This window comes from Carassius auratus, linkage group LG30F, assembly GCF_003368295.1.
Source record: "Carassius auratus strain Wakin linkage group LG30F, ASM336829v1, whole genome shotgun sequence".
Lineage (NCBI taxonomy): Eukaryota > Metazoa > Chordata > Actinopteri > Cypriniformes > Cyprinidae > Carassius > Carassius auratus.
Genome location: NC_039294.1, coordinates 2002665 through 2028776, shown reverse-complemented (window position 1 = coordinate 2028776; position 26112 = coordinate 2002665). Strand labels below are relative to the sequence as shown.

The 26112-nt window shown below is 34.6% G+C and overlaps 1 protein-coding gene across 2 annotated transcripts in view; it reads right to left on the bottom strand.

Annotated features, from left to right (window-relative positions):
* The window catches only part of pbx3a (pre-B-cell leukemia homeobox 3a), a 44501-nt gene continuing 18389 nt past the window's right edge, over positions 1–26112 (bottom strand). The window contains exons 3-11 of one of the 2 annotated variants that reach the window (XM_026240562.1): positions 11360–11601; positions 10421–10611; positions 6581–6716; positions 5097–5126; positions 3675–3840; positions 3220–3297; positions 2707–2816; positions 2490–2579; positions 1–1000 (exon numbers count right to left, since the gene is read on the bottom strand). In XM_026240562.1, the coding sequence (XP_026096347.1) occupies positions 908–1000; positions 2490–2579; positions 2707–2816; positions 3220–3297; positions 3675–3840; positions 5097–5126; positions 6581–6716; positions 10421–10611; positions 11360–11601 (1136 nt within the window). In that variant the 3' untranslated portion in view covers positions 1–907. The remainder of the gene's footprint in view (positions 1001–2489; positions 2580–2706; positions 2817–3219; positions 3298–3674; positions 3841–5096; positions 5127–6580; positions 6717–10420; positions 10612–11359; positions 11602–26112) is intronic. The other variant, XM_026240563.1, reaches the window with a different exon arrangement.

Sequence of the window (26112 nt, the reverse complement as noted above, 5' to 3'; positions counted from 1 at the left end):
TTCAAAATGTTTATTGAAACACTTTTTAGGAGGGGCCAGAAACACAAGTATTGCCTTTATCAAAAACAAATAACATTACATGAATTATCCTTCACAGAGCTGCTCAGTTTAAATTATGTTAATACATAAGAACACTTTAAATATTACAACCTCTCAAAACAGCAAACTATAAACTACCCAAATTAACTGGTGAATATAAAATTGAAGCAAAGTAATCAGTGTAGACTGTCATGCAGAGCATGGATGAATAATTCAAATGTGTTGAGTAAGAAAAGAATAACATTCAAAAATGCTTTTTTATGTACAGAACGAGTATGTTTGATGATTATGTCACAGAAGCATATAAAATCACTTCATACAGTACACATTTTCAACATTATTGCCAAAAATCTATTTCTTTATGACATCCACATCTGAATTTGAATATGCACGACTGCAGTGTTGATTTCATATGTAATCATTTGTTAAAGTCTTGGTAAAACCATAATGCCAGTGATATTTATGATGGATAACATTAATGATCAAGTTAAATTGTTAAAAATACAATTTAAAAATCAATGTTGTTGATCTGTACAAGAAAAATCAGCTTTAAGAATGAACAAACTGTACTGTGCAGTTACTGTTACACTTTTACAAATTTAAATCTTGATATATTTTAAAACCTATTCCAAAATTTTCGCAGAGATTATGACAAAAGCATCCATGTTGGACATGTTTATTGAGGTATCACCAGTTCTGGAAAGAAAGCTGGTAGCATCAATCCTCTCAGTTGATTTTTGCAACATGGTGCTGTTTTGGTCAAAGTGAGCGTTTTGTTTTGAGTCTGTTTCATCGTCAGCTCATCTGTCCGAGTTCTCATCTCAGATTTTATTGGGTGCTGTAGGTTGTCCTGTGGGTTAGTTAAAGTTCAGTTAGAGGTGTCCGAGTGAACGCTGTTTGCTCCCTCTATAGGAGACGTCACAGAAGATGGAGTGACAGCATCATGCCAGCCACCGTTACCCTGGAAAGAGGCACAGAAAACACCATTTGAGATGTTCAGTTAAAGTCAGAATGGAAACAATAGCTGCTATTGATTTTTGAGCGCATGATCAGATAAGACGCTCTGTTTGTATATAAACTGTTGAAACAAAATCCAGCTTAAACCACCCTTGTTTTTGCAGGGAAATCATTAGAAACCATTATTAGACCAGCAAGTAATCATTTGCTGGATTAAGCTTTTCGTTTTTGTTTGTTTTGTTAGTCCAAAAAGACATCTAATCTTACTAATATAAAACTAAAATGTTATTTAATTTTATTTTAAAATTATCTGGCTTACCACAAATTAATTAACATTATTTTACATACCCTTGAAAAAGTCATCTCGCTAGATTTTTACATTGAAAATATGGTGTGAAAATAGAATACACTGCAAAAAGTGACAATTATTTTGGTCTTATTTTAAGACATTTTTATTATTCTTTTTATTAGTAATTTATTTTTGGACTAATTGAACTGCACCCACTTTACTTGTTTACACTTAAAACAAGTAAAAAAAATAAAATAAAAAAAAAAACAATTCAAAAACAAGTCTAAAAAAACGGATGCAGTATTATGTACATTTATCAAATTTTTAGATATATTTTAACTGGAAAACAGCTCTTATTCAAAGAAACTGGTTCAGAAATCATTGCTTTTGAAGTGTGGCTAACATTATGTGATGGTTGTGAAAATGTTAAGATGAAATGTTAGTAAGTATCCCTGACATCTGAAGCTATCCGCACTGCCCTTTACTTCTCTTTGTGATATGACTGTTTTCAGTATAAGACAGTAGACATGGCTGCCTCAGTAGATAAATGAACCTTTAGTGCTGTGACTCCAGATCGACTCCATTATAAAGCGTGTCTTATCAGACCTCATCTGGGAAGACGCTATTCACATCTGTACAAAGCTGCAGGCAATTCCAGTTTCATATTTTATTATAGTGATAAGGAAATGGACTGCAAATTCTCTCAGAGAGAGCGAGAGAGAAAGCGTGGTTCAATAAGAAGGCAGATATATACTGCTAAGAGCCGTGCATGTCGTTGTGTTATTAGATGCATTTTGGAAAATGGAAAATGGAACGCATTTGCTTTCTATCCCAGCAAACAGCCCTGTGTGCATGTGTGAATATTAATCTGAATCCATACGTTTATCTTTGCCTTTTCACAGAAGTGCATCACCCCTCCCTGACTTAATCTCAGCTGTCGTCTTTGTCGCCTCATGGAGCGACGGTTTGATCATACAACGTCTGTCTGAATGACTCCAGGAGACCTGCTGAGAAGAGATTATTCCTTCCCGCCACATGAGACGACGGCATACATACTGTATGTGCATACTCAGACTATGCATTTTTGCACCAGTTTTTCATGCGGTTTTGAGTCTATTTGACGTCAGAATTTAGTTGAAAGTATCCAAGCATTCTCATCTACGATTCTGGCTAAAATGATTTTATTTTTCTCCGTCAAACTCACGTTCAAGCCATGCGGGCTGTAAAGCGGGTTTCCCCGCAGACCGTCGCTGTAACCCAACGACTGACCGATGGCGTGACGTATGGAGTCTCCCTGCAGAGAGAAAGACAAGAGATTCAGCGTAAGAGAGTCATGAACCGCTGTACACCATTAAAACCAAATCAGCATATTAGAATGATTTCTGAAGGATCACGTGACACTGAACTGGAGCGTGTGATACCTGTGTCTGTCCTGCGTTGGGGACCTGGGTCGACTGGTATGATCCGTTCAGACCAGACATGCTCATAAACATGTCTCCTGAACCCGGCAAACTATACAAACCTGAAGAACCTGAAGAGACACGGAGAGAAACAGAGACAGAGAGTCTGTGAAGATGATCAGTGACGTTTGATCTGAGAAAAACGGCATTAATTGTTTGCAGATGCAACTTGATTTGATATTCCACTGTATATGTACATACATAAACACACAAAGCTGAACAGTGCTTTTTAAATTAAATTAAATTTTTTAATTAAATTAAATTCTAAATTGTACTTATAAAATTGAATTAAAAAATACTAATTTTACAGACATATTTAAAAAAAGAAAATTAATAAAACTGACAAAAACACAACAATATTTCTAAATGAAAATGAAAATAGAAAACTGAGAAATAATATATTATTACCCAAAATACGAATACAACTATAATAGTATCCCAAATGACACTAAAACACTAAAGACCAGAACATACCAGTGAACATATTGTTTAACAGATTATTTTTATCTTCTGCCGCATCCAGCTGAAAGTCTTCATCTTTCATCTGGAAGCCTGTAGAGAAAACCACAGTACTGAACTCTTTTAAGCTCTTTAATGACTTCTTCCATTAATGCATGTTCATGACCAAACAATCACACTAGATCAACTCTATGTGCATTAAAAGGGAGACCGGGGCAAGTTGTCACATTTTCTATTCTTACAGTACGTCTACATTTCTACTGTTATTGCCTAGTAAACACAATACAGGTAATTTAACTCGGTCACTTAGGTCATTTCTCTGATGATGACTGGCTATTAATTTAATAATAATAACTGTTTTGGGTGACAAATGTTGATATTTGAAACCAGTGTTAAAGAAAACATCATAGTTGTTGAGATATAACCTTTGTGACAACTAGCCCCGGTGGTCTGGTCCCTAGTGTGTGTACCAGAGCTGGGTGTTGCGGGCGAGTTGGTCTGGCTGTTGTGTACAGCGGCCGCCACGGCTTGAGTCGCCGTCACTGCTGTCTTCGCTGCGTACAGGTTCGCCTCTTCCTGGAATTTACCGATGTTCTTCTTATAGCGAATACGTTTATTACCAAACCAGTTTGAAACCTGAGAGAGAGAGGCAAATGAGGAACTATTATAAAAAATATGATATTATACTTCATGAAATTATTATATATTATATATATTTTTAAACCTCTCAAAGGACCAATAATACTCTTGTATTGCAACATTATATTATTTAAATTAATTACCCCCCCCCCACATTGAAAAAGAAAAAGACAGAGGTTAATGTGGATGAATTTCTTTAGGAAATATTACACAAATATTATAGTGTATATTTTAAATTATTATTTTTTTCAAATAAAAGCCTAAATAAATACATGATATATTTGCATAAAGATACAATTAATTTTTATTAATCAAATTTTCCCCCATAATGAAAAAGGAAGAGGTGTGAGGCAACTGTGGCTGAATCTCATGAGAAAATATTATAACATACATTATAAAATGTTATAAAAATATTTTTACCCCAAAATCAAAAAAAAATAAAAAAAAAGAAATTACATTTTGCATGAGGAGAAAGATACATCTTTAACAAGTCGGACCGTTACCATTTTTTTATAGATATAAAATTAACTACATTTCCTCTTCCAAAATGAAAACGAAAGAGAGAAAGCAAATGTGGATGAATCTCATGAGGAGATATTATTGAAATATCCTAATATACATCATAAAATATTATATCTGTTTTTCCTGAGTTGGACAGTTACCACTTTTGCATTTTGACATTATTTTAACTAACCCCCCAACCCACCCACACTGGACAAAAAAACAACCTTTTATATAATTCATAAAGTCCAATGAAATATGTGCTGCAAACCAAACATTCATGCATGCAGTTTTATGTGTTTCACATTTGTAAGACATTATAAATGGACCAACCTTTTGCAAAAGAACATTAACGTTTCTACAAACCCAGACATATTAAAATTACATCCACCCCGAGCAATGGCTCCTTCATAAAATATTTCCAAACAGGCCTTAAACTGCCAATGGGAGGCGGGATAGTTCAAGAAGCGCTATAAAAACACCTCGCTGATGTCATAATCTCAGGATCCAATAAAGAGACAGCCGGAAGACACCATCAAGTGCAGGAAAGCTTGTAACTCTCAGCAGCTGTGAGGAAATGTATGCATGGTTGGCTGAGTGTGTGTGTCTTATGGCCATAAAGTATAATTCCAGCTGCTGGATAAATGACTATATGATGCATCGATTGTTGTTCAGCACACAGAGACACGGCTGCCACTGCAACCAACATCGACAGACAACAGAGCGGACGGACGGATGTTTTAGTGACATACCTGTGACACAGTGATGGTGCTTCCCTTCCCCTGAGGGCACAAAAAGAAGGGGCTTTTTTTTACAGTAACCACTTCCTGTACACACCCACCCGTTACACAAACATAAAACAGGCTGATTATTCATAATGTGTGTCCACCTCAGGCGAGCGCAACAGTCCGTTCTGGAAGTAAAAATTCCCCTTTTATTATTTATTTATTTAGTTTTACTTTTCATGAGCTTCCATGGGCTCTGAGGTTGTTATTGATTCTGCATAAATAAATAAATATAAATAAAATATTTTGCATAAATAAATGTAAAATTTTAATATGTTTAAGTTAAATTACTGAAATAAAAATAGAATAGAATGTTTTTTAAACAAACTAATAAAAAAAGACAAAAGCCAATAACAAAATTACTTAAAAAACTAAAAGTATATATATATATATATATATATATATAAATATAAATATTCATAATAAAAATTTATTTAAGCAAAAATAAGTGAAATATATTTAGAATTTTTTTTAAATGACAAGCACATATCAAAGAACTAAAACTTTAACTAAAATGAAACTGAAAATATAAAACTAAAAACTAATTTAAACTGAAAACTAAAAATACAAAATATTTAAATGAATATGAAAAAAATGAAAAGCACATAAATAACTAAACATTAAACTAAAAAAATAAAAAAATAAAAAAATAAAAGCTAATTCAAAACACTAAGGAAATACTATAATAGTATATAAATAATGTTAAAGTAAAACTACCCAGCAAGTCTCTAGCAACTAGTGTACAGTTATTTTATGTGTCATTTAGGGGTGGATTTTATCCAAAAATATGACTACTATTAGTAATAAACCTAGTAATAATTAGTTCAGTAAACAGAGAATATACAATTCCGCGCATTGTTATCTAACAGTTTATTTGTGACTAATGTAAATTGCTCAGAGGTGTGCAAACAGAGGCAGAGACTAACTAAATAGGTACTTAATGTTAGTTAATAAGGGAAATTGTAGCATTGGAGCATGAAAGACTGTAGTTGTGTTAACAACCAACTAAACTGATTCAGTTGTTTGCAATTCTTTATTGTGGTTGTTCTTTAATTCTTGCAAAAGTACATTTTTGCACATTTTTATACTAAACAGACCTTCTGTCCTTCGATTTTCACACATGGTTTTGCAAAACAAATCTTCCGATGCTGTGAGCCTTTTACTGAACTCGATTTGAACTTTATTGAGAAACTTTCTGAAGGAAAAAATCAATGGAAAAAATACTTCCAGGATCCATGCAGCAGAAAACTGGGCGCTCACTGTTGTGTTTCAGATCACTTCACACTCATGTTGGGATGCTACTGTTACTGAGCCAGATTCCCTGCACCTTCACAGTGTCACAGACCACTTTTAACAAATGTGTTAGTTATTTTGCTCAGATTGTGAATAGAGTCTCCTTGTTTGACAGCTGTAGGCTGGTGAGCGCAGTATCGTCCGAGATCTGGACTGACCTGTGACACAGTGATGGCACACTTCTTGGCCAGCTCCTCTTTGGCCTCCTCGCTGGGATACGGGTTACTGAGGTGAGAGTAGAAATACTCGTTCAGAATCTCTGTCGCCTGCTTGCTGAAGTTGCGCCTTTTCCTCCTGGAGAAAGAGGAAGCATGAGCACTGATAGATCCTCAGCCATTTCAATATTCTTAGGTTCTTACAGGTGGAGTGTGTATTTCCACAGCAACATCACTGCAAAAATGTCTATCTTATTCTGGATTTTTGTCTCATTTTCCAATACAAATATCTAACCATCTTAAATCAATATACAAGTACTTGATGAGCAAAATGACAAAAGATATTACATTTATAATATTATATTTACATTTACATTTAGTCATTTAGCAGACGCTTTTATCCAAAGCGACTTACAAATGAGGACAGTGGAAGCAATCAAAAACAACAAAAGAGCAATGATATATAACAAGTCTCAGTTAGCTTAAACGCAGTACATGTAGCATGGGCTTTTAAATTATATAATAAAAAAAAGAAAACAGATAGAATAGAAAAAGAATAGAGCAATCTAATGATAGAGGTCTTTTTGTAATTGGATAATAAATGAAAAGAAAATAGAATACAAAAAGATTAGAAAGGTAGTTAGATTTTTTAAGACTAGAATTAGAATAGTGAGTGTTAAAGTTAGAGGGTCAAAATAAAGATGGAAGAGATGTGTTTTAAGCCGATTCTTGAAGATGGCTAAGGACTCAGCTGCTTGGATTGAGTTGGGGAGGTCATTCCACCAGGAGGGAACATTTAATTTAAAAGTCCGTAAAAGTGACTTTGTGCTTCTTTGGGATGCACTAGCAGAACGCAAGCTTCTAGAGGGCACATAAGTCTGAAGTAACAAATTTAGGTAAATGGGTGCAGAGCCAGTGGTGTTTGTAGGCAAACATCAATGTCTTGAATTTTATGCGAGCAGCTATTGGAAGCCAGTGCAAATTGATAAACAGAGGTGTGACGTGTATTTTTTTTGGCTCATTAAAAATTAATCTTGCTGCTGTGTTCTGAAATAATTGTAAAGGTTTGATAGAATTGGCTGGAAGACCTGCCAAGAGGGCATTGCAACAGTCCAGCCTGGACAGAACAAGAGCTTGAACAAGGAGTTGTGCAGCATGTTCAGAAAGAAAGGGCTTGATCTTCTTGATGTTGAATAAAGCAAATCTGCAGGATCGTTTTAGCAATGTGGTCTGAGAAAGTCAGCTGATCACCAATCATAACTCCAAGGCTTCTAGCTGTTTTTGAAGGGTTGACGTGCCTAACTTGATGGTGAAACTGTGATGAAACGATGGGTTTGCTGGAATCAAAAGCAGTTCTGTCTTGGCAAAGTTGAGTTGAAGGTGATGGTCCATCATCCAGGAAGAAATGTCTGTTAGACAAGCTGTTGTGCAAGTAGCTACCGTTGGATCATCAGGATGGAATGAGAGGTAGAGTTGAGTGTCATCAGCATAGCAGTGGTATGAAAAGCCATGTTTCTGAATGACACAACCTAATGATGCCATGTAGACAGAGAAGAGAAGTGGTCCAAGAACTGAGCCCTGAGGCACCCCAGTAGTTAGATGTTGTGACTTGGACACCTCACCTCTCCAAGATACTTTGAAGGACCTATCTGATAGGTAATACTTAAACCATTGGAGTGCCGCCCTGAGATGCCCTTTGCCAGTAGGGTTGATAGGAGGATCTGGTGGTTAACCGTGTCAAAAGCAGCTGACAGTTCAAGCAGGATAAGTATTGAAGATTTGGATTCCACTCTTGCCAGTCATAGGGCTTCAACAACTGAGAGCAAGGCAATCTCAGTTGAATGTCCAGGTCTGAAGCATATTGAGTGTAGCTTTCTTAAAAAAAAGAGCAAAATTAAGTGTGTTTATGGTTAAAGCAAGAAAAATTATCTGTAAACAAGTGCAGAAAAATATTCTTGTTTTCTCTTTGAATTAAGTTTATTTTTATGACCCCACTGGTTGATATTTTTCCTGTTTTATCCATAAACTCATTTAATTTTAATCTTAGGTTTGATTTTGCGGATAATTTTGGCAATGTTCACTCAAAAACTGAGTTGCATAAGATTAGACCGATGAGGGCTATGCTCAATCAGATCCAAAAACAACTATAAAACCTGCATGTGCTACTGAAAGAGACGAGTTGAAATTGGAAAATATTGAATCCAATATTTGGTAAAAGTACAGCATAATGAGCATGAGTACAGCATCATTTCTTACTGACAACACCACTGGTGTAACAAAGACATAAGATAAAAATTCATGCATTAAAATATTATAAATAATACTGAACACCTTTTTTATTTAAATAAGGTTTATTAAAGATTCCACCTTATTCACATAATGAAACCTATACTGGCAAAATGCAAGCATTAAATGTTATGCCAAATGTTTTTTGTTGTTGTTGTTGTTGTTTTTTTTATTAAAAAGAAAAAAGAAAAACTTAAAACATAAATAGTAATATAAAAAAAATTAACTGATAAAACCAAAAAATAAATTTACTAAATAAAACATAACCGAAAATACTAAAATGAATGCTTATTTAAAATATGAGTAATTGCCCCCCCCCCCCCCCCCCCCCAAAAAAAAAAAAGATTAATAAAAATGACCTTGTATTTTCGGGAAAAAGAAAATCCTTTCTGGCTCAAACTTTATGAAACACAACATAAAGGTTAAAAATGTTTAGATATTTGTACTAGAAAACAAAACAAAATTGTCAAGTATGAAAATAGTTTTTAAAGCAAAAAAGGTTTATCTGATCAGCATGATCCAACCCATCATGGTATGCAGTAACTATGCCACAATATATAAAGTATAAATTATTGCATGTATATATTATTGGGTATATATTATAGGTCAGATAACTATTAGGATGTATCCAATAAACAGTCCCTGATGTGGCATAAAATCTTATTTTTGGACTAGATTAAATCTGAGTTTAGCAGCCAATCTCTCACGCTCTCTTTATGATGTCATCACTGAGCCCACCAATTGATGTCTGCTTCATTTGCATTCCATCAGCTGAATAACTTTCTGATGAGCAGATCTACAGTATGCATCATTTACTCTTGGATTTAAGTAACTTGTGTCCTTGCTAGCAAACTGGCACTTACTGGCAAATTTCCTTCTGCTAGTTTAAGAGAAACACTCACAAGACCTTAAAATATTACCAAATCACCCACTCGTTCACACACGCCTCGCTCTCAGCACATCCAATACACTCAGAAACAAACCGTAAAAACACAGACTCATCATCAATAACAATTATTCTTTATTAAAAAAAGCAGCTTTATCTAAAACTATGAAAATGAAATTTAATTTTTTTTTACCTAAATAGTAATATAAAAATTAGAATACTGACAAAAGCATATAACAAAAGTACTAAAAAATAACTAAGTTGTAAATATAAAAATAGACCAATTCAGAACATTAATAAAAACTTTAATAATATATAAGTAATAAATACTAAATATTAATACTAAATACCATTTCTATTCAAACGAGGTGTATTGTAGATTACACCTCATTCAAAGAAGCACATACAGTATACTCGCAAAATGCATGCATTAAATGTTTTGATAAAAAAAACTAAATCTGAAAAAAATAAACTGACAAAAGCATATAACAAAATTAATAAACATTAAATATTAAAATGAAAGCTCATGCTAAATATTAATAGCATGTAATGTTATATATGTTATAATAAAAATTCTAAACATATACTGCAAGATGCATGTAATGCATATTATCCATGATGTTTTGGATAACATTGTCTCCCAGATGCATGAGTGTGAATGTGTTTCTGACCTGGCGTCGAGGAAGCGGGACCTGAGGATCATGACGGCCTCGCAGGTGCTCTGCTTGAGCTGCATCTGGATGGAGCTGAACTTGCGGTGGATGATGTTGACCATGCGCTCGATCTCTTTGGGTGAGATGGGCCGCGTGCGAGACTGTTCCCTCAACAGGTTCATCACATGGGTAGTGAACTCATTGCATGCCTGTGGACCAATCAAATTACTCATAACTGATCATGCAAAGTCATGAACTAAAACTAACAGTAAACTATTTTTGGTAACTGAAATTAAGCTGAAATAAATTAAAATATAAATATTCAATGAAAAACTTTGAATGAAAGTTAGAAATGCTGCATTGGCAACTAACCGAAATGTTTAATTTTAATCAATAAAATATTATCTTGAAATAAAATAAATAAATAAATAAATAAATAAAATCAACCTTGTAAAGTTCTTTAAAGTTACTATATAAATAAAAATTATTATTTTTATTAGTATTATTAAACCTAAATTTAATGTTAAAAAAGAGAAAACTAATGCACATAACAAATTTTCAAAAACTCGAACTTAAATGCTAATTCAAAGTTAAATAAAAATTATAATAGAATATAAGTTATACTAAAATAACAAAATGTATGTGCTTTCAGTACACAAAATAACTTACTAACTTAGTGAAAAAAAGACTACAAACGTGATAATAAATAGCAAAATTACTAAAATTTGCTAAAACTAAAGCTTTATTTGTTATTTGAAATAAAGATGAAATAAAGTAGAATCTTAGCTATGTTTTTCCAAGGTACTTCAGATGTGAAGTGTGATTTTTTTTTTTTCAGTAACAAGCTACTTTTCAAAGCAGCAGTGCCAGGATGGCCGATTTATTTTAGCGATACTTATTTTTCTGACACAGCCGAATATTCCTGATGGATTTCTGGTTGTTTCTCAGTGTACAGACCTGCTCGTATTTCTCCAGCTCGGTGTGGTAGATCTGTCTGATCTGGCTGAGTTTGGCTCTGTAGTCCGAGTGCTCGATGGAGTTATCAGATCCCACTCCCACTGCTGCTGTTGCCGTAGCAACCACCGCTGCCCCGCCCCCTTTCTCCGGTCCGGACACGCCCTCTGCCAGCAGCATGTTATCCAGACGCATGAGCTGAGGATCCGGAGGATCTTCATCCTGACTGCCTCGGATACTGAGACCTGACACAACACAAACGGGAAAGCAGGCCATTTAAATATATAGATATGCAATAGACAAGAACTACATCTTAATATTCAGTTATTTTCAGGTGCTTGAAAAGGTTCATATACAGTATATATTCATATGAAGTGGATCAAAACGTTTAATCAAAGTTGTCCTAAAACCGAAACAATATCTGTTCTTGTCTTTGATGAAACTTTCTTTGAAAAGGTTTTGTTTATATAACACACACACACACACATATATATAAAACCAAACAAAGCTGCATACATTTGCATTTTTACATTGCATTATTAAAATGCAATTCAGCATTTTCACAGTAAACTTTTCATCAAAATAAATAAATCCTGAAAAAGACAAAGCATGCTTGCTGAATAAAAAGTATATTTTAATTATAACATTTCTAGAATTATAATATCAATAAAATGTAAATTACAATTGTATATATAATTGTATAAAAATTCAATAATATAAAACACACACACATACTATTATTTTCTAAACTTTATATATATATATATATATATATATATATATATATATTGGTCAGTATGAACTGGGTAAAGTTTTTATTTCTTCTTTGTGTTTCACCCAAAAAAATTCCAGCGCACTGGTTTGGAACAAAAACTATTTTAACAGAAAAAAAAACAACATTCAGTTTAACTAGATATAAAAATGCAGAAATAAGATGAGCAATGTAAACAATGTATTACACCAAGAAAAAAAGGTGCGAGGCAGAGCTGGAGTAAAAACACTATCAGACATGAAAAAGACAATTTCTTGAACACCTGGACCTCCCAGAGCAGGTTTCAGATGGTTATTTCTTCTTATCACTCCACAGTGAACAAGAGACTAGACAGGCCCACGGCAGAACTGCAAGCCCCTCACGTCCTCCACCATTAACACACGGCGCCGCACTAGTCTGCTACGACACGCTGTTTATCAGAGGTCGAGGTGTGTTTGTGCCAGCGAGAGAATGATTGACAGTGGCAGGTCTCTTCACTGAGGTGGGTGGAAGAAAAGCACCGCGAGCCGTAAAGATGTGCTTCAGCAGCCTCCTTTAATTCCACACCAAAGACTTTTTTGGCACTTCACATTTGATTTTTGATTTCAGAATGGATGGTCATGTCAGCACAGGAGATAAAAATATAATATATACTGCATATGACATGTTTATGGATTTACAGTATATATATATATATGATATTTATACAATTTTTATGGATGTTTTTAATTGACATTTTGCAGGAAGTGGAGTGGATGCTTACATGAGCGCAGGAGAAAAAATGCACTATGCTGATATAATGTGTTTAATTTTTATGGATTTTTTATTTTTCACATGTTTTTGTCATTCTGCATTTTAACTCTGCTGATATAACTGATATATTTTTAAATAATAATAAAAAAATACTACTACTAATAATAATACTGTTCCAGGTAGCAGGGTGAATGTTTGTGTGACCCCAGATATAACATACATTTTTATGGAATCTTTTAATTTTTATTTAATTTCTTTATAACTCTTATAGCTTATTTGTATCTATATATTTTTTTATGGTATCTGTGGGATTGTTTTGTTACCTGTTTTCTGGACCAGCAGGTGAAAATGTATGTTTGTTTAAGTAAAGTAAGTAAAGTAACATCACACTTCTCTTATTATTCATGTTGTGAATTGTACAGTAATACTAAATTTGGATTAACAGTGGTGTTTGATTTTCTTATTGCTCTGTTCACTCAAAGAGCTTTCTACAAGTAAAACACTCAAGATATTTTTAGACAGACCCATGGAAAAGAAAACATTTTGGCCTAAATTTCAAATATATGTATTTGAATGGCATAAAATTAATCATTTGCATTGCACATAAACTGAACGTGGTGCATATTTGTCAGTCATCCATAAAAGAAAGTTTCAATAATGGTATTAATATACTGAATGTTTTAAACACACAATAAGCAGATTTATATATTTAGCACCAATAAATCCAATTTTTTCAATCTCATACATGATTGATTATTACTTGTTCGGCAGCTAGCCATATTTGAATCATGTTCATACTTTATAGCTGAATAATTTAAGCTGTTTTCACAGACAGATTTATGCTGATTCCAAGCAATTTAAATCAATGCAATCAAAAGTCACAGATCTCAATATGAACTCAGACATTTCTCAATAAATTCACTCAGGGGTAGGTAATCTGAGCTGCAACATTAATTTTACAGCTCTACTAGATGTTAGCTATTGATTCATTGGTGTCTGTTTTTCTCACAAGGAGTTTTAGACCATGTTGACAAGCTTTAGACAAGCTATGATAGAGCAATCTGCTAAGGAAACATTAAGTGCAATGCCATTATTCTGCAGTTTTTGTGATTTTAAAGATGAAAACCTGAGGACAAGATTGTAGATACACCACAGCTGCTCAGAATGACTAGAATAAGGTCCACACACACACACACACACACACTGCCCTCCAGAAACACACACACACAGTATTCATGAGGTCAATGCAAGATGACATTTAAAGCACAGCAGACAAAGGCAAACAAACGCAAGGAGTGAAGGAGTGAATATGAGAGAAGTCTTGAACATTTGCTCTGCTCTTAATCTAATTTCCGTTCCATCTCATTCTTTGGTGCCGCTTTCATTTTTAATGGCAACAAAACAGTAAAGGTAGCCACATTCCCAATTCAGACCTCAGGCACAGAAATGCTAATTCAGCACAGAGCACATCTCATGAAATGCATCTCTCAGACAGCGGCTCTCAGTTTAAGCAGACGTCTAATTAGTTAACAGTGACTGATCAGGAACAGGATCGACAGAAGGGTGCATGTATATAGACAGACGAAAGTGTTCATGACTGTAGTGATGTTTTAATTATTCTATATATCTGCAGATAGTCATTTAGCAGACGCTTTTATTCAAAGCGACTTAAAAATGAGAACAATGGAAGCAATCAAAATCAACAAAAGAGCACGTCTCAGTTAGCTTAATGCAGTACATGTAGCAAGTTTTTTTTTAAATGATATAATAAATAAAAAGAAAACAGATAGAATAGAAAAGGAATAGAGCAAGCTAGAGTAAGAGGTATTTTTACTTTTGTAAAAGACAGAAGATATATGTCCATAGAAAACAACTACTGTGGCGATATCTTGGTTCAGATGAAGAGACGTGCTGTCACTTTACAAATAATCAGAATTAAACATTTTCACCTTTCCAAAGCTAAATTGGGCAATATACTGAATCCAATTATACATGTAATTTTTTAATCCAGTTTATATATACATAAAATATTAAAATAAAAATATATATTTTTTAATCCTACACACATATACATTTAAAAATATATGTAATATATATTAATATTTATATAATATAAATCACATTTGAATATGAATATGTGTGTGTGTGCGTGTGTGTGATGTACAGTACAGACCAAAAGTTTGGACACACCTTCTCATTCAAAGAGTTTTCTTTATTTTCATGACTATGAAAATAGTAGATTCACACTAAAGCATCAAAACTATGAATTAACACATGTGGAATTATATATTATATACATTACAAAAAAGTGTGAAACAACTGAAAATATGTCATATTGTAGGTTCTTCAAAGTAGCCATCTTTGGCTTTGATTACTGCTTTGCACACTCTTGGCATTCTCTTGATGAGCTTCAAGAGGTCGTCACCTGAAATGGTCTTCCAACAGTCTTGAAGGAGTTCCCCGAGAGATGCTTAGCACTTGTTGGCCCTTTTGCCTTCTGTCTGCGCTCCAGCTCACCCCTAAACCATCTGGATTGGGTTCAGGTCCGGTGACTGTGGAGGCCAGGTCATCTGGAGCAGCACCCCATCACTCTCCTTCTTGCTCAAATAGCCCTTGATGCCTTCAGTGTGACTCTACAATTTTCATAGTCATGAAAATAAAGAAAACTCTTTGAATGAGAAGGTGTGTCCAAACTTTTGGTTTGTACTGTATATGTAAAACAAACTGGAAATTAAGCTTCAACTTTAAAAGCACACTCAGGTCTTCATTAAATACAGTATTCCCAGTGTTATCAATCATAAAAGCGACAGAAGTTGCTATGGTGCTAATCCTCTGTTTGCCTGTGTAATTAGCTGCTGATGACAGACTGAGGTCTGATTGTGAGTAAACAGCTGTGTGCTGTTGAAGCGGCTGCCAATTTAACTTCTCCACCTGACACACAGGCTAATACTGTTTGTTTGGAAAAAAACACAGATTACTGTGCACGAGGACTGTACAGTGATGCACATATTATACATGTATGCATGCTTTTTGATCGTTTTAAAAAATGCATACTTTATTTTAGTGTCTTATTTAGGTTCATTTGACTTGATTGTCAAATCTAGAACCATATTTTATTAGATATTATTACAATTTGGTACCAATCCTAAAAGGATCAAATAATAACCAAGTAAACAACAAATAAGCTCCTACAAGATAAACTGAAAATCCAATTTGTTTAGAATTAAGGGTTTTATTAATGGTTCACTTTTAATTGTTGTTTGAGGTTTAATTTGAATTAGAAATCTATTAGCAGTGTTACAGGATTTTGGAAATGCCCAATTTTTATTTTTTTTATTTATTTTTTACTAGTTGCATGATATTCATAAACATCACTACTGTGTGTTTGTGTGTGTGTGTGTGTGTGTGTGTGTGTGTGTGTGAATATATATATATATATATATATTCACACACACACACACACACACACACACACACACACACACACACACACACACACACACAGTGTATATATTGAATCCAAGTGCATGTATTACATTTTAAAGTCTTTTTTATCTGTGTGGTTGCATATTTTTCATATTTTTCCATTTTCTTTCAAAAAATTTTAATCATCTAAGCTTTTGTACTGAAAAACTGCACAAGAAAACTTTTTCTTGAATCATGCCATATTAAAATGCTGTAAATGAGGAGATGAATGGCAGGTTTTGGGCCTGTGGTGTGTTTTTATCAGAGGATTGCTGTAGATTAGGAAGGTCTTGTTAAAACCTCAGCTACCCTGGGAGAGATTTTACAGAATTAATCCCTGACCTTCATGACCTCACACTACCTTTGTGATGTTTATGTTCTTTTGCAGGATCTACTGACTGCGGGAAGCTCTGACTGGTCACATGAGTTCAAGCACAAGTGCATTAATCTGGATTAGTCAAACAAAGACTTCCGATAGGCATCTTTAATCACTCTTGGAAGTTGCCTGGGCATGTCAGGAATACATCAGCGTCTGTGATTTGATGCTGCGGGGGATATGAGGTATTTCTCTGAGCTGTTTTTCAGTCAGAGAGTTCTGAAGAGACATTCCTGCGGTGTTATGCTTTAGAGACACGCATGGCCAAAACAAAGACTTCAGTATTATTAGTTATACTGTATTATTTATACTATTATAGTAATATTTTGAATTACCTTTTATTTTTACATTGTCGGTTTTGATTTCAGTTTATGTTTTACTAGTTTTGGAATGTGCTTTTGTCATTTTTTTTAATAGTCATTTTAGTACCTAAACTTATTTCAGTTCAATGCCAGAGCAACATTTCTAATTTGTTCTGTATGTTTAAGTTTTAAGAATTATGTTTAAGAATTATTTAAGTTTAGTTTGGTTGAGTTGAGTTTAATTACTAAACATTTTTAGTTTTAGTTCAGACAGGAACCACTTTGGCAAGTTTACTTGAGTTTAATTGAACACAATTTATCTTTGGCGGTATGGTTCCTTATGGGGGTTCTTACTCCCAGAATAATTGACATATGAGAGCTTTAACATTAACCCCCTGGAACCATGAATTTAGAAATACATAACAATTAAGACTTTTAATAAAGTCTTTAAAGCAAACAGTGATAATCATATAGATGTGGCAGTGGTACATCTATCCTGCCTGGTTATGAAGATGGGTGTCTCTCAGCAGTGAGGTCCATACCAGCTAAGATTTTGGAAGCCTTAGTGATCTGAAACAAAGAAGACGACAGCCAGAAGGTGCGCAGTAATGTGCTCATGCTTATAATGGGGAGGGAGGGAGGGTTGTGAGCCGTTGAGCATACTTACAGAGCAGTAGTGCCACGTATAGTATATATGGCTTGTGTCTAATAGGAGAGTGGTAGTGATTGGAGCAATTTGCCTGACTGAACTAACGCTGTGCTCGATTTAAGGATGTGAATCTTTGGGTAGACAGCAAAATTATTTGATTAATGATTCATTGGTTTTTGATTCAAATCAGGAACAAGTTTTGCTAATTCAGAATGATTCGGTTTGATATGATTCCCAATATGATTTAAGTTTGATTTATGGTTATTCTGCAGCATTCATAGGATTATATACATTTTCTACTAATTTGTGTTTACTACTTGCCCGCTTGATCCTATTCTATCTCATCTTCTTCAAGCCATTAATTAACACTTTAAGCCTTTATTTAACACATGCTCCACACTGGTGTTTTTCCCTCATCATTTAGACAGGCTCGTATAACCCCACTCTCTAAGTAACCCACCCTCTACCCATCTCTCTTAGAGAACTACAGACCAGTTTCCCTTCTTCCTTTCATTGCTAAAACACTTAAACTAATTGTGTTCAACCAAGTCTCTGCATTTCTCACACAGAACAACCTCCTTTACAGTAACCAATCTGGCTTCAGAAGTGGACATTCAACTGAGACTGCCTTGCTCTCAGTTGTTGAAGCTCTAAAACTGGCAAGAGTGGAATCCAAATCTTCAATACTTATCCTGCTTGATCAGTCTGCTGACATTTTTTCAAAATTCAGTTTCAATTTTGATATTTTTAGGTCAAACTGTTCTTGTCTGTGACTCATATAATGCAGGTCTTTGGTCACCACCTCAAAGAGGATGCACAGAGAAGTCCATGGTTTACATGGTTTATGGTTTACACACAGATTTCGGAGGTGTTACCTTTCACTGTGAAGATCTAAACATATTTAGACGTACAGGAAATTGATCTCAAAATTTTTATCAGTTCTACATAATGTATAACTACAGAAGACTTGAAATTAAGTGTATAAATACTGTTATGCAATGTAAAAAAAAAAAAAGTAAGTTGTAAATTATGATTATTGGAGTATGTTTTACTAGAAAAATATTATTTCAGTCTTTCTTCAAAATGTTCTGTTTGATTCAATGTGTTACTTGCCATTTCTTTGTTTCTTTGCGATTTTGCAAAGTTAATCCAACACTAGTTTTTTTTTTTTTTGTTTGGATATTGACTTCCGTTCTTATTGACTTTCACTGTAGGAAAAACAAGCCAGGATTTTCTGCTAAACAAAGAAAGTAAGTCATACAGGGGCTGGAATGACATGGGGGGGAATAAATGATAGATTTTTCATTTTGGGGTGAATTATTTCTTTAACAGACCCCCGAAATACATCATAAGACCACTAACTTGGATAAGCCTTCACTAGCGGGGTCCCTCTCTAAAATAAACATAATCCAGAGCTCTGAAATCTTCATAACCCCACATTTACAAGTCTAATTTAATCTGCTCAAAGCCGGTCTCATCGCTGAGCAATGACAGTTTTAAATAAGAGTTTTAAACCCGAGTTACTGTACAGCTGGAGGGAGCGGTGGGTGGTTTTGGATTTCTTCAGAGAGCAAAACCAATCACTGAAATGCATTTTTGATATATAAAGACTCTAATAGACGGCGTTCCCTCTCCCACGACGCGCTCAGAAAATCTTCTCAAAGCCACAGCCTGCTCTTCTGTTCCTAATTAGCACCGGGATCAAAAATAAGTTGGCTTATACCAACGGCAACAGAAGAAAATGAGAGTTTTTCCACATTAAAACTCCTTATGTCAGAAAATAGACGCCCGCTGGGTAGTTTCAAGCATTTAATGTGGTTTTCTAGAGAGCAGTATGGATGTCTTGTCCTGATTTATTCACACTTTGTTACTAAAACATGCTTGTGTGGGTTTAAGCTTCATAATTTGCTAATTAGAATTTGTATTCTAATTAGTCTTTCAGTCATACTGGTTCATTTGGATGAATATAGCTTGAAAATACACTCAGATTAAAGCTTTAATTGCTGCTGCCGAACACCAGCTATATTAACAAATCCTGCGGCAAACTGAGAGTAAGAAGCTGAACACTTGACCAAATCACAGGCTCTGCCAGGAAACAAGTTTGTGTTTACAGCTTTTCTGAGAAAACCAATCGCTGAAAGTTTGCCAGGGCAGTCGAATCAAATCTTTTAATAATATTAACAGTTTTCTTTAAGGCTCTTAACAGAAGAAAACTTAATATCTACTATCATAAACACACATTCAGATGTGTTATGTGACAGAGGGCCCTATCTTGCACCCAGCGCAATTGACTTTGTACACCGACGCATGTGTCATTCCTATTTTGCACCCGCGCAAAGCGCGCTTTTCCCTCCACAGAAGCACGTCGCTAAACTAGTGAATGAACTTGCGCTCCCTGGGCGGTTCAGCGCAAAAAAGTAGGCGTGTTCCGGCGCAAACAATCCCTGGTGCTATTTTGCTGTTCCATTAATCAATTGCGCCACTGACCAGAAAAAACCTAGTCTAAAGTCAGTGGCGCGTTGCGCGTTGTTCATTATGCTATTTTAAGGGCGCAAGCTTGACCATAATGTATAGCGTGCACAACGCGCATACACTTTGCTCATGTAATCTACACAGATGCAACAGTTATTTTTGCAAATCATAAATTGTTACACTAAAAAAATATTAACACATGAGATGACGGAAATCATTGTGAAATCTTGCTTACAAATTATTCAGGCTAATTGTAGTAATTAAGGATCAGACCTGTTTGCCCGATAGTGGCAAGACATATATGTATATAAGGACATCTGACAAATTTGTTTGTCCGTCAAGAACCAGGAAAAAAAAAATCGATGAAACAATTGTGGCTATTTCCTCCCACGCCTGTTTAACCGACGCTATTTTGGGTGGGTTTCTCCCATCCCCATACAACACAACTTCTCTGTCTTTCACTGCTCTTACAAGAACATCAGTCTCCTCGGCTGTGAACCGCTCCTGGTAAATACGCCATAATAATAGCAATCCATAATGGAACTTGCGCACCTGCTTTTAAAGGGAATGTTGGATGACGCTCCGATTGGTTTATTTCACGTTACGCCCAAACCACACCTATGAATAATGAAGCTACTTCAGACCAACCCATTTTAGATTTGCGCCGGGCGCAAGAGCCATTTATCCCGCCGGGAAAATAGCAACAGCGCCGAGACCCGCCCACAAAGTTACTTGCGCTTCGCGCTTTGACACTTGCGTTTCAGATCGTTTAAATAGGGCCCACAGTGTTACAACAAAATCTTAACTTTTTTTTTTTTTTTTAGTTAGTTTGAAAAACTATTTGCCAACTGAGAAAGACAGAAAATTGTCTTAAATTGCACTTGAAAATTTTCTTCTTTGTTCATTCATCATTGTTCATTGTTCATCAAGATTTATTATTATTATTATTATTATTTTAGTTTTATATATGTTTGTTAAATAAATTTTTTTGCTATTTATGGGTAAGAAAAATATATTCCATCACGTCTTAATAGCTTTCATAATGTTGAAAAAGATTACAGAATAAAAGGACAAAAAGTTAATTATATATATATATATATATATATATATATATATATATATATATATATGTGTGTGTGTGTGTGTGTGTGTGTGTGTGTGTGTGTGTGTGTGTGTGTGTGTGTGTGTGTGTACCGCGATTTATTCAAGTAATTAATAAAATAATTAATCAATTTTTTTACTATTATATTAAACAACATTCTTTATCTTTTTATATTTAATGTAAATTTTATACAAAATAATGTAAATTAAATTAAATAAGCGCTTGTCAAGTTCTCCATTCATTAGACTGGATTTTAAAAAAAAATTATGACCAGAGCTGAATTAATAATAATCTATATTTCTCATTTTTACCATTTTACCCACATTTATGGGTCAGTTTATTATACACACACACACACACACACACACACATGTTTGTTTTTGTGAAAAGTGGGGACATCCCATAGGTGTAATGGTTTTTATTCTGTAGAAACTGTATATTCTATGGCCCTTCACCAACCCTACCCCTAACCCTAACCCTCACAGGAAACTTTGTGCATTTTTACTTTCTCAAAAAAAAACTCATTCTGTATGATTTATAAGCGTTTTGAAAAATGGGGACATGGGTTATGTTCTCATAAGTCACCCTCTCCTTGTAATACCTGTGTCATACCCATGTCATTATACAGAGATGTGTCCTGATATGACACAAAAACAAAAGCACACAGACACATGTGCACACACACACACACACACACACAGACATAGACACAAACACACACAGACATAGACACAAACACTGTGGCGACTTTAACCATTTAAAGCGCATCAGTTTCTCTCTTCACTACAGGATGAGGATCCTACAGCTGCAGCTCTAATCACTGTAATTAAGAGATAATTGGCATTAATTATTCTCACATAAGCTCATCACAAATCAACAGGAAAATGGCTACTGCTGGTTTTCACAGGCGACACACCGTGGTTAAACTCTCAAAGATGCTTCGAAGCGTGTGAATTTACATCACAATGCATGTCTTCTTACTGAAGTGTAAATCATCTGTCTATCAAATGCAAGAGTGATCGTTTATATTCACTTCAAACTGGTTTAATATTGGCACACTTGGATGAAATTTGAGCTGCTTGAATCAATCAATTCTATGCATTTATTTTTGACTGTTAGTCAAGCATCAACATTTCTATTGCTCAAACTGAAGGGTAGTCATTTTACACAAATCCTTGGTTACAGAGACTTAAGAATGCAGGACATAGCAACACCCTACAAAACCTTAGCAATCTGGAAGCTCTGTAGCAACCCAGAACACCACAGCAACCACATAGCAACACCCTATAAACAAATCAGAACACCATAGCAACCACAAAGAAATACTGTTTAAACAACCCATAATACCCTAGCAACAACCAGGAACACCATAGCAACACCCTAGAAATAAACTATTTCGTCTAGTTTTAATCAACGAAGACTGATGACATTTAGTCTAGTTTTAGTCAATTAAAATTGTATTTTAGCCTCTCTTTAGTAATGCAATTTCATTTAACCCAGTCAGTAAACTATAAGTACCTAGTAGTATAGACAAAACCAAAATTAGCCAAACCCATTTTAAAAAAGGTTATTTTATTATATTATTGTTGCATTTTAGACTCAATAATACATCCATTCCAGACACGGAAGACTCTCTGATTTGAATTTACAACATTTATTTTACCAACCAAACATGTTAGAAGTACACACATCCGTCCCTTTCTCTGTGTCAGACTTATCTTTGTTCGTTGTCGTCTTCTAAATAATGCCACGAGTGGGGTTTGAGGAAGTGATGTCGCCTGCGTCTGCTGAAGTGAGACACGAGAAACAAAAATACTGCAAAATAATAATGCGACTAACGAGATGAAATAACATTATAACATTTCGTTTCGTCTCCTTTTGGCCAACGGAAGTGAAGATACGTTTTAGCATAGTTTTTATATTGTAAACCACATTTAGGCTAATTTTTATTCATCAACAATATTGCATTATACATTTAATTAAAGCCATAGTCACATGACCAGCATTTACGTTGCATGTCATCACGTTTTCGTCACATGATAAAGGTTCGTTGACGATGATATTTAGTCATAATTTTGGGTGACGAAAGCAACACTGTCAGCATCACACCAGCCTCACGCAGGGACTCAATGCAGCAGCAGCTCAGATAACTGGGCTAATGATGGTTTGTGTGTTAATTGGAGTGCATGGAGAGACTGTAGAGCAGTCAGTGTGTCACGGCTGATTAACAGCAGGACAAGAACAGCATCCTGGGAAGAGACGCATGTTTTTAACAGCAGGCTGGTGCTTCAGATCTTCCAATGAAAAGTTGGACAAACGCAGGAAAGTCCCAGAGTTTACAATTTTCAGAATCGACCAATAAATGGTACACAGTAATAAAAAAATGAAAAAGAGATGACCAAAGTACACTTAACTAGAAAACTGATTCAGTCTAATTCAGTTCTACTCTTTCAAATTTTCACTTTATTTCAGTGCTTTACTTGCCAATTATCTGTGAAATTAAACAGTGAATTTGGATGATTTTTAAATTAATACTTCATTTTAATATTTTTAATTTTATTTTAAAGTCTTTTATGGAAGCCCATTTTCACCACTAAAAAATTGTTAATTGCAACTCCAATTTAGAGTAGTAGACAAAATTATTTTAATAATAGTTCATTCTTTATTAATAATTCAGTAATTACTTCTGAAATATCCCAAACAGGCAATTTTGTAGAAATATTGCTGTGAAATGTTTATAAACCTTACATGATCCTAAGATTTGATTAAAACATTTGAACTAAAACTTTTTCCTTTTAACTTTACCTACCAATCAAATGCAGTACAGTTTTTGATAAATAAAAAAATATGTTATCAGCAACAATGTGAATAAATCTTAATAAAATGTACATTAATGTAAGTCTGGGCAAAGGCAACAAATCAATATCTATATTTAAGTGACCTAGAAATAACAAAGAAACTTTGTTTTTCATTGGGCAAAAGTTGCATAAGTTTAATTAGATTTGTGTGTTTGTAAATCTTAAACCTTTGTTTCTTTCCAGGTGTTAAATGAAAAAATCCCAGCTTCTCAATGCCGTCTCAGACGTTTGGACCTGCTGTGCAAAACAACGTGAATAATGACCAGCTCACAGGCAGCAGGGCATTTTGTCGATAGCGACAGATCAATTTGAAAGTCGCTTTCGCCTCCAAAGTCATTTCGTCTTTGAGGAGTCATTTCATGGCTAAAGCATGTGACCGCTTGTTATCACTGCAGGCAAAAGACCCACAGAAACCTTTCCAAAGGGGTTTGCAGAGATATTATATGTTGTCAAAACACAGCCTGGTGAGAGAAACAGCAGGTTTAGCACTGCAATGATTTTGTGTCACTGAAAGCACGCTTCACTGGAACACATATGCCATGATTATTGAAGCCTGATCTTGCAATTCTGACGTTAGATTTGGCAATTCTAACTTCAGATGTCAAAATTCTAACGATACATTTCACAAATCTAACTTTACATATCTTAATTCTGACTTTAGATCTCGTAATTCTGACTTTAAATCACACAATTTATACTATACATTTTGCAATTCTGATGTTACATCTCGCAATTATATGAAGACTTTATACCTTGTAATTTAGTTTATATAACACTCTTTTACCTTTGCATCTCGCAGTTCTGATTTCACATCTTGACATTTTGACTTTACATCTTGCAATTCTGACTTTGTCTCACAATTTTTACTTTATATCTTGCAATTCTGACTTTAAATCTTAAAATGTTAACTTCACATCTCGCAATTCTGACTTTGTCTCACAATTTTTACTTTACACTTTGCAATTCTGACTTTATATCTTGTAATTCAGACTTTATATAACACAATTGTAACTTTACATCTCACATTTTTGACTTCTTGCAATTCTGATGTTACTTCTCAGAATTCTGACTTTACATCTAAATAAACAAAGACCTCATAATTATTAGTATTATTTATCTTTATTATTATGATTCATTCAGAATCATAATTCAGAATATGTTCAAGATTGTGATGTAAACATTAGTTCACTTTGATAGATGAGAATAAACGAGTCAGTAAAATGATCAGATCTTCCCATCACTACTCTCTTTCTGTTTTAAAAACACATGGGAACTGTTCACAGAAATTAGCTTCCAAAAAAAAAAATCTTGCTTTAGTAAAATCCAATTTATGTATTGATTTACACTCCATAAAGAAACACCGAAATGGGTGGGAAAATGAGGAAGCCGCCAAAGATGGATCTTCATACAGTGCATGAATCATTATGACTAACCTGTGCACACACACCAGCCAATCAGATCCCTGATATAAGCTCATTCATTCAGCCTCATTAGCCAGCTATACCTCGTTAACAACAGCAGACTCTCAGTGGAATGCACGTTAATTATGCTAATCAGGAGAGCACCGCTTAAAGTATTGTGTTAATGTCCCGTTTAGGAAGCATAAATCCAAGAAAAAGAGACACCAGTGTCAGGGTAATGAGGAGGCGCTAATCGTGACGTGTTGGTTTGCTGCATGTTAGAAGCTGTTCATACTGGACATGTTCTTACTGAACAGAAAAGAAACGTTTTTTCCTGATGCAATGATCAAACTACCATAATACACCTCTGACGGGGTCATATGATGGGATTTAAATTTTTCCTTTCTCTTTGGAGTGTTACAACCTCTTGGTGTATAAAGAGGATCTCTAAAGTTGTAAAGACTAAAGTCTCAAATCCAAAGAGATATTCTATATAAAGGTTAACAGTCAACCACACCCCCATAAAACGGCTCTTTCTAACATGTCTACATCACTGTGTGGGAAGATTTGTATTACACTGCCCAAATGTTCACGCAAAGAAAGAAGGCGTAACTTATTCTCTATAAAT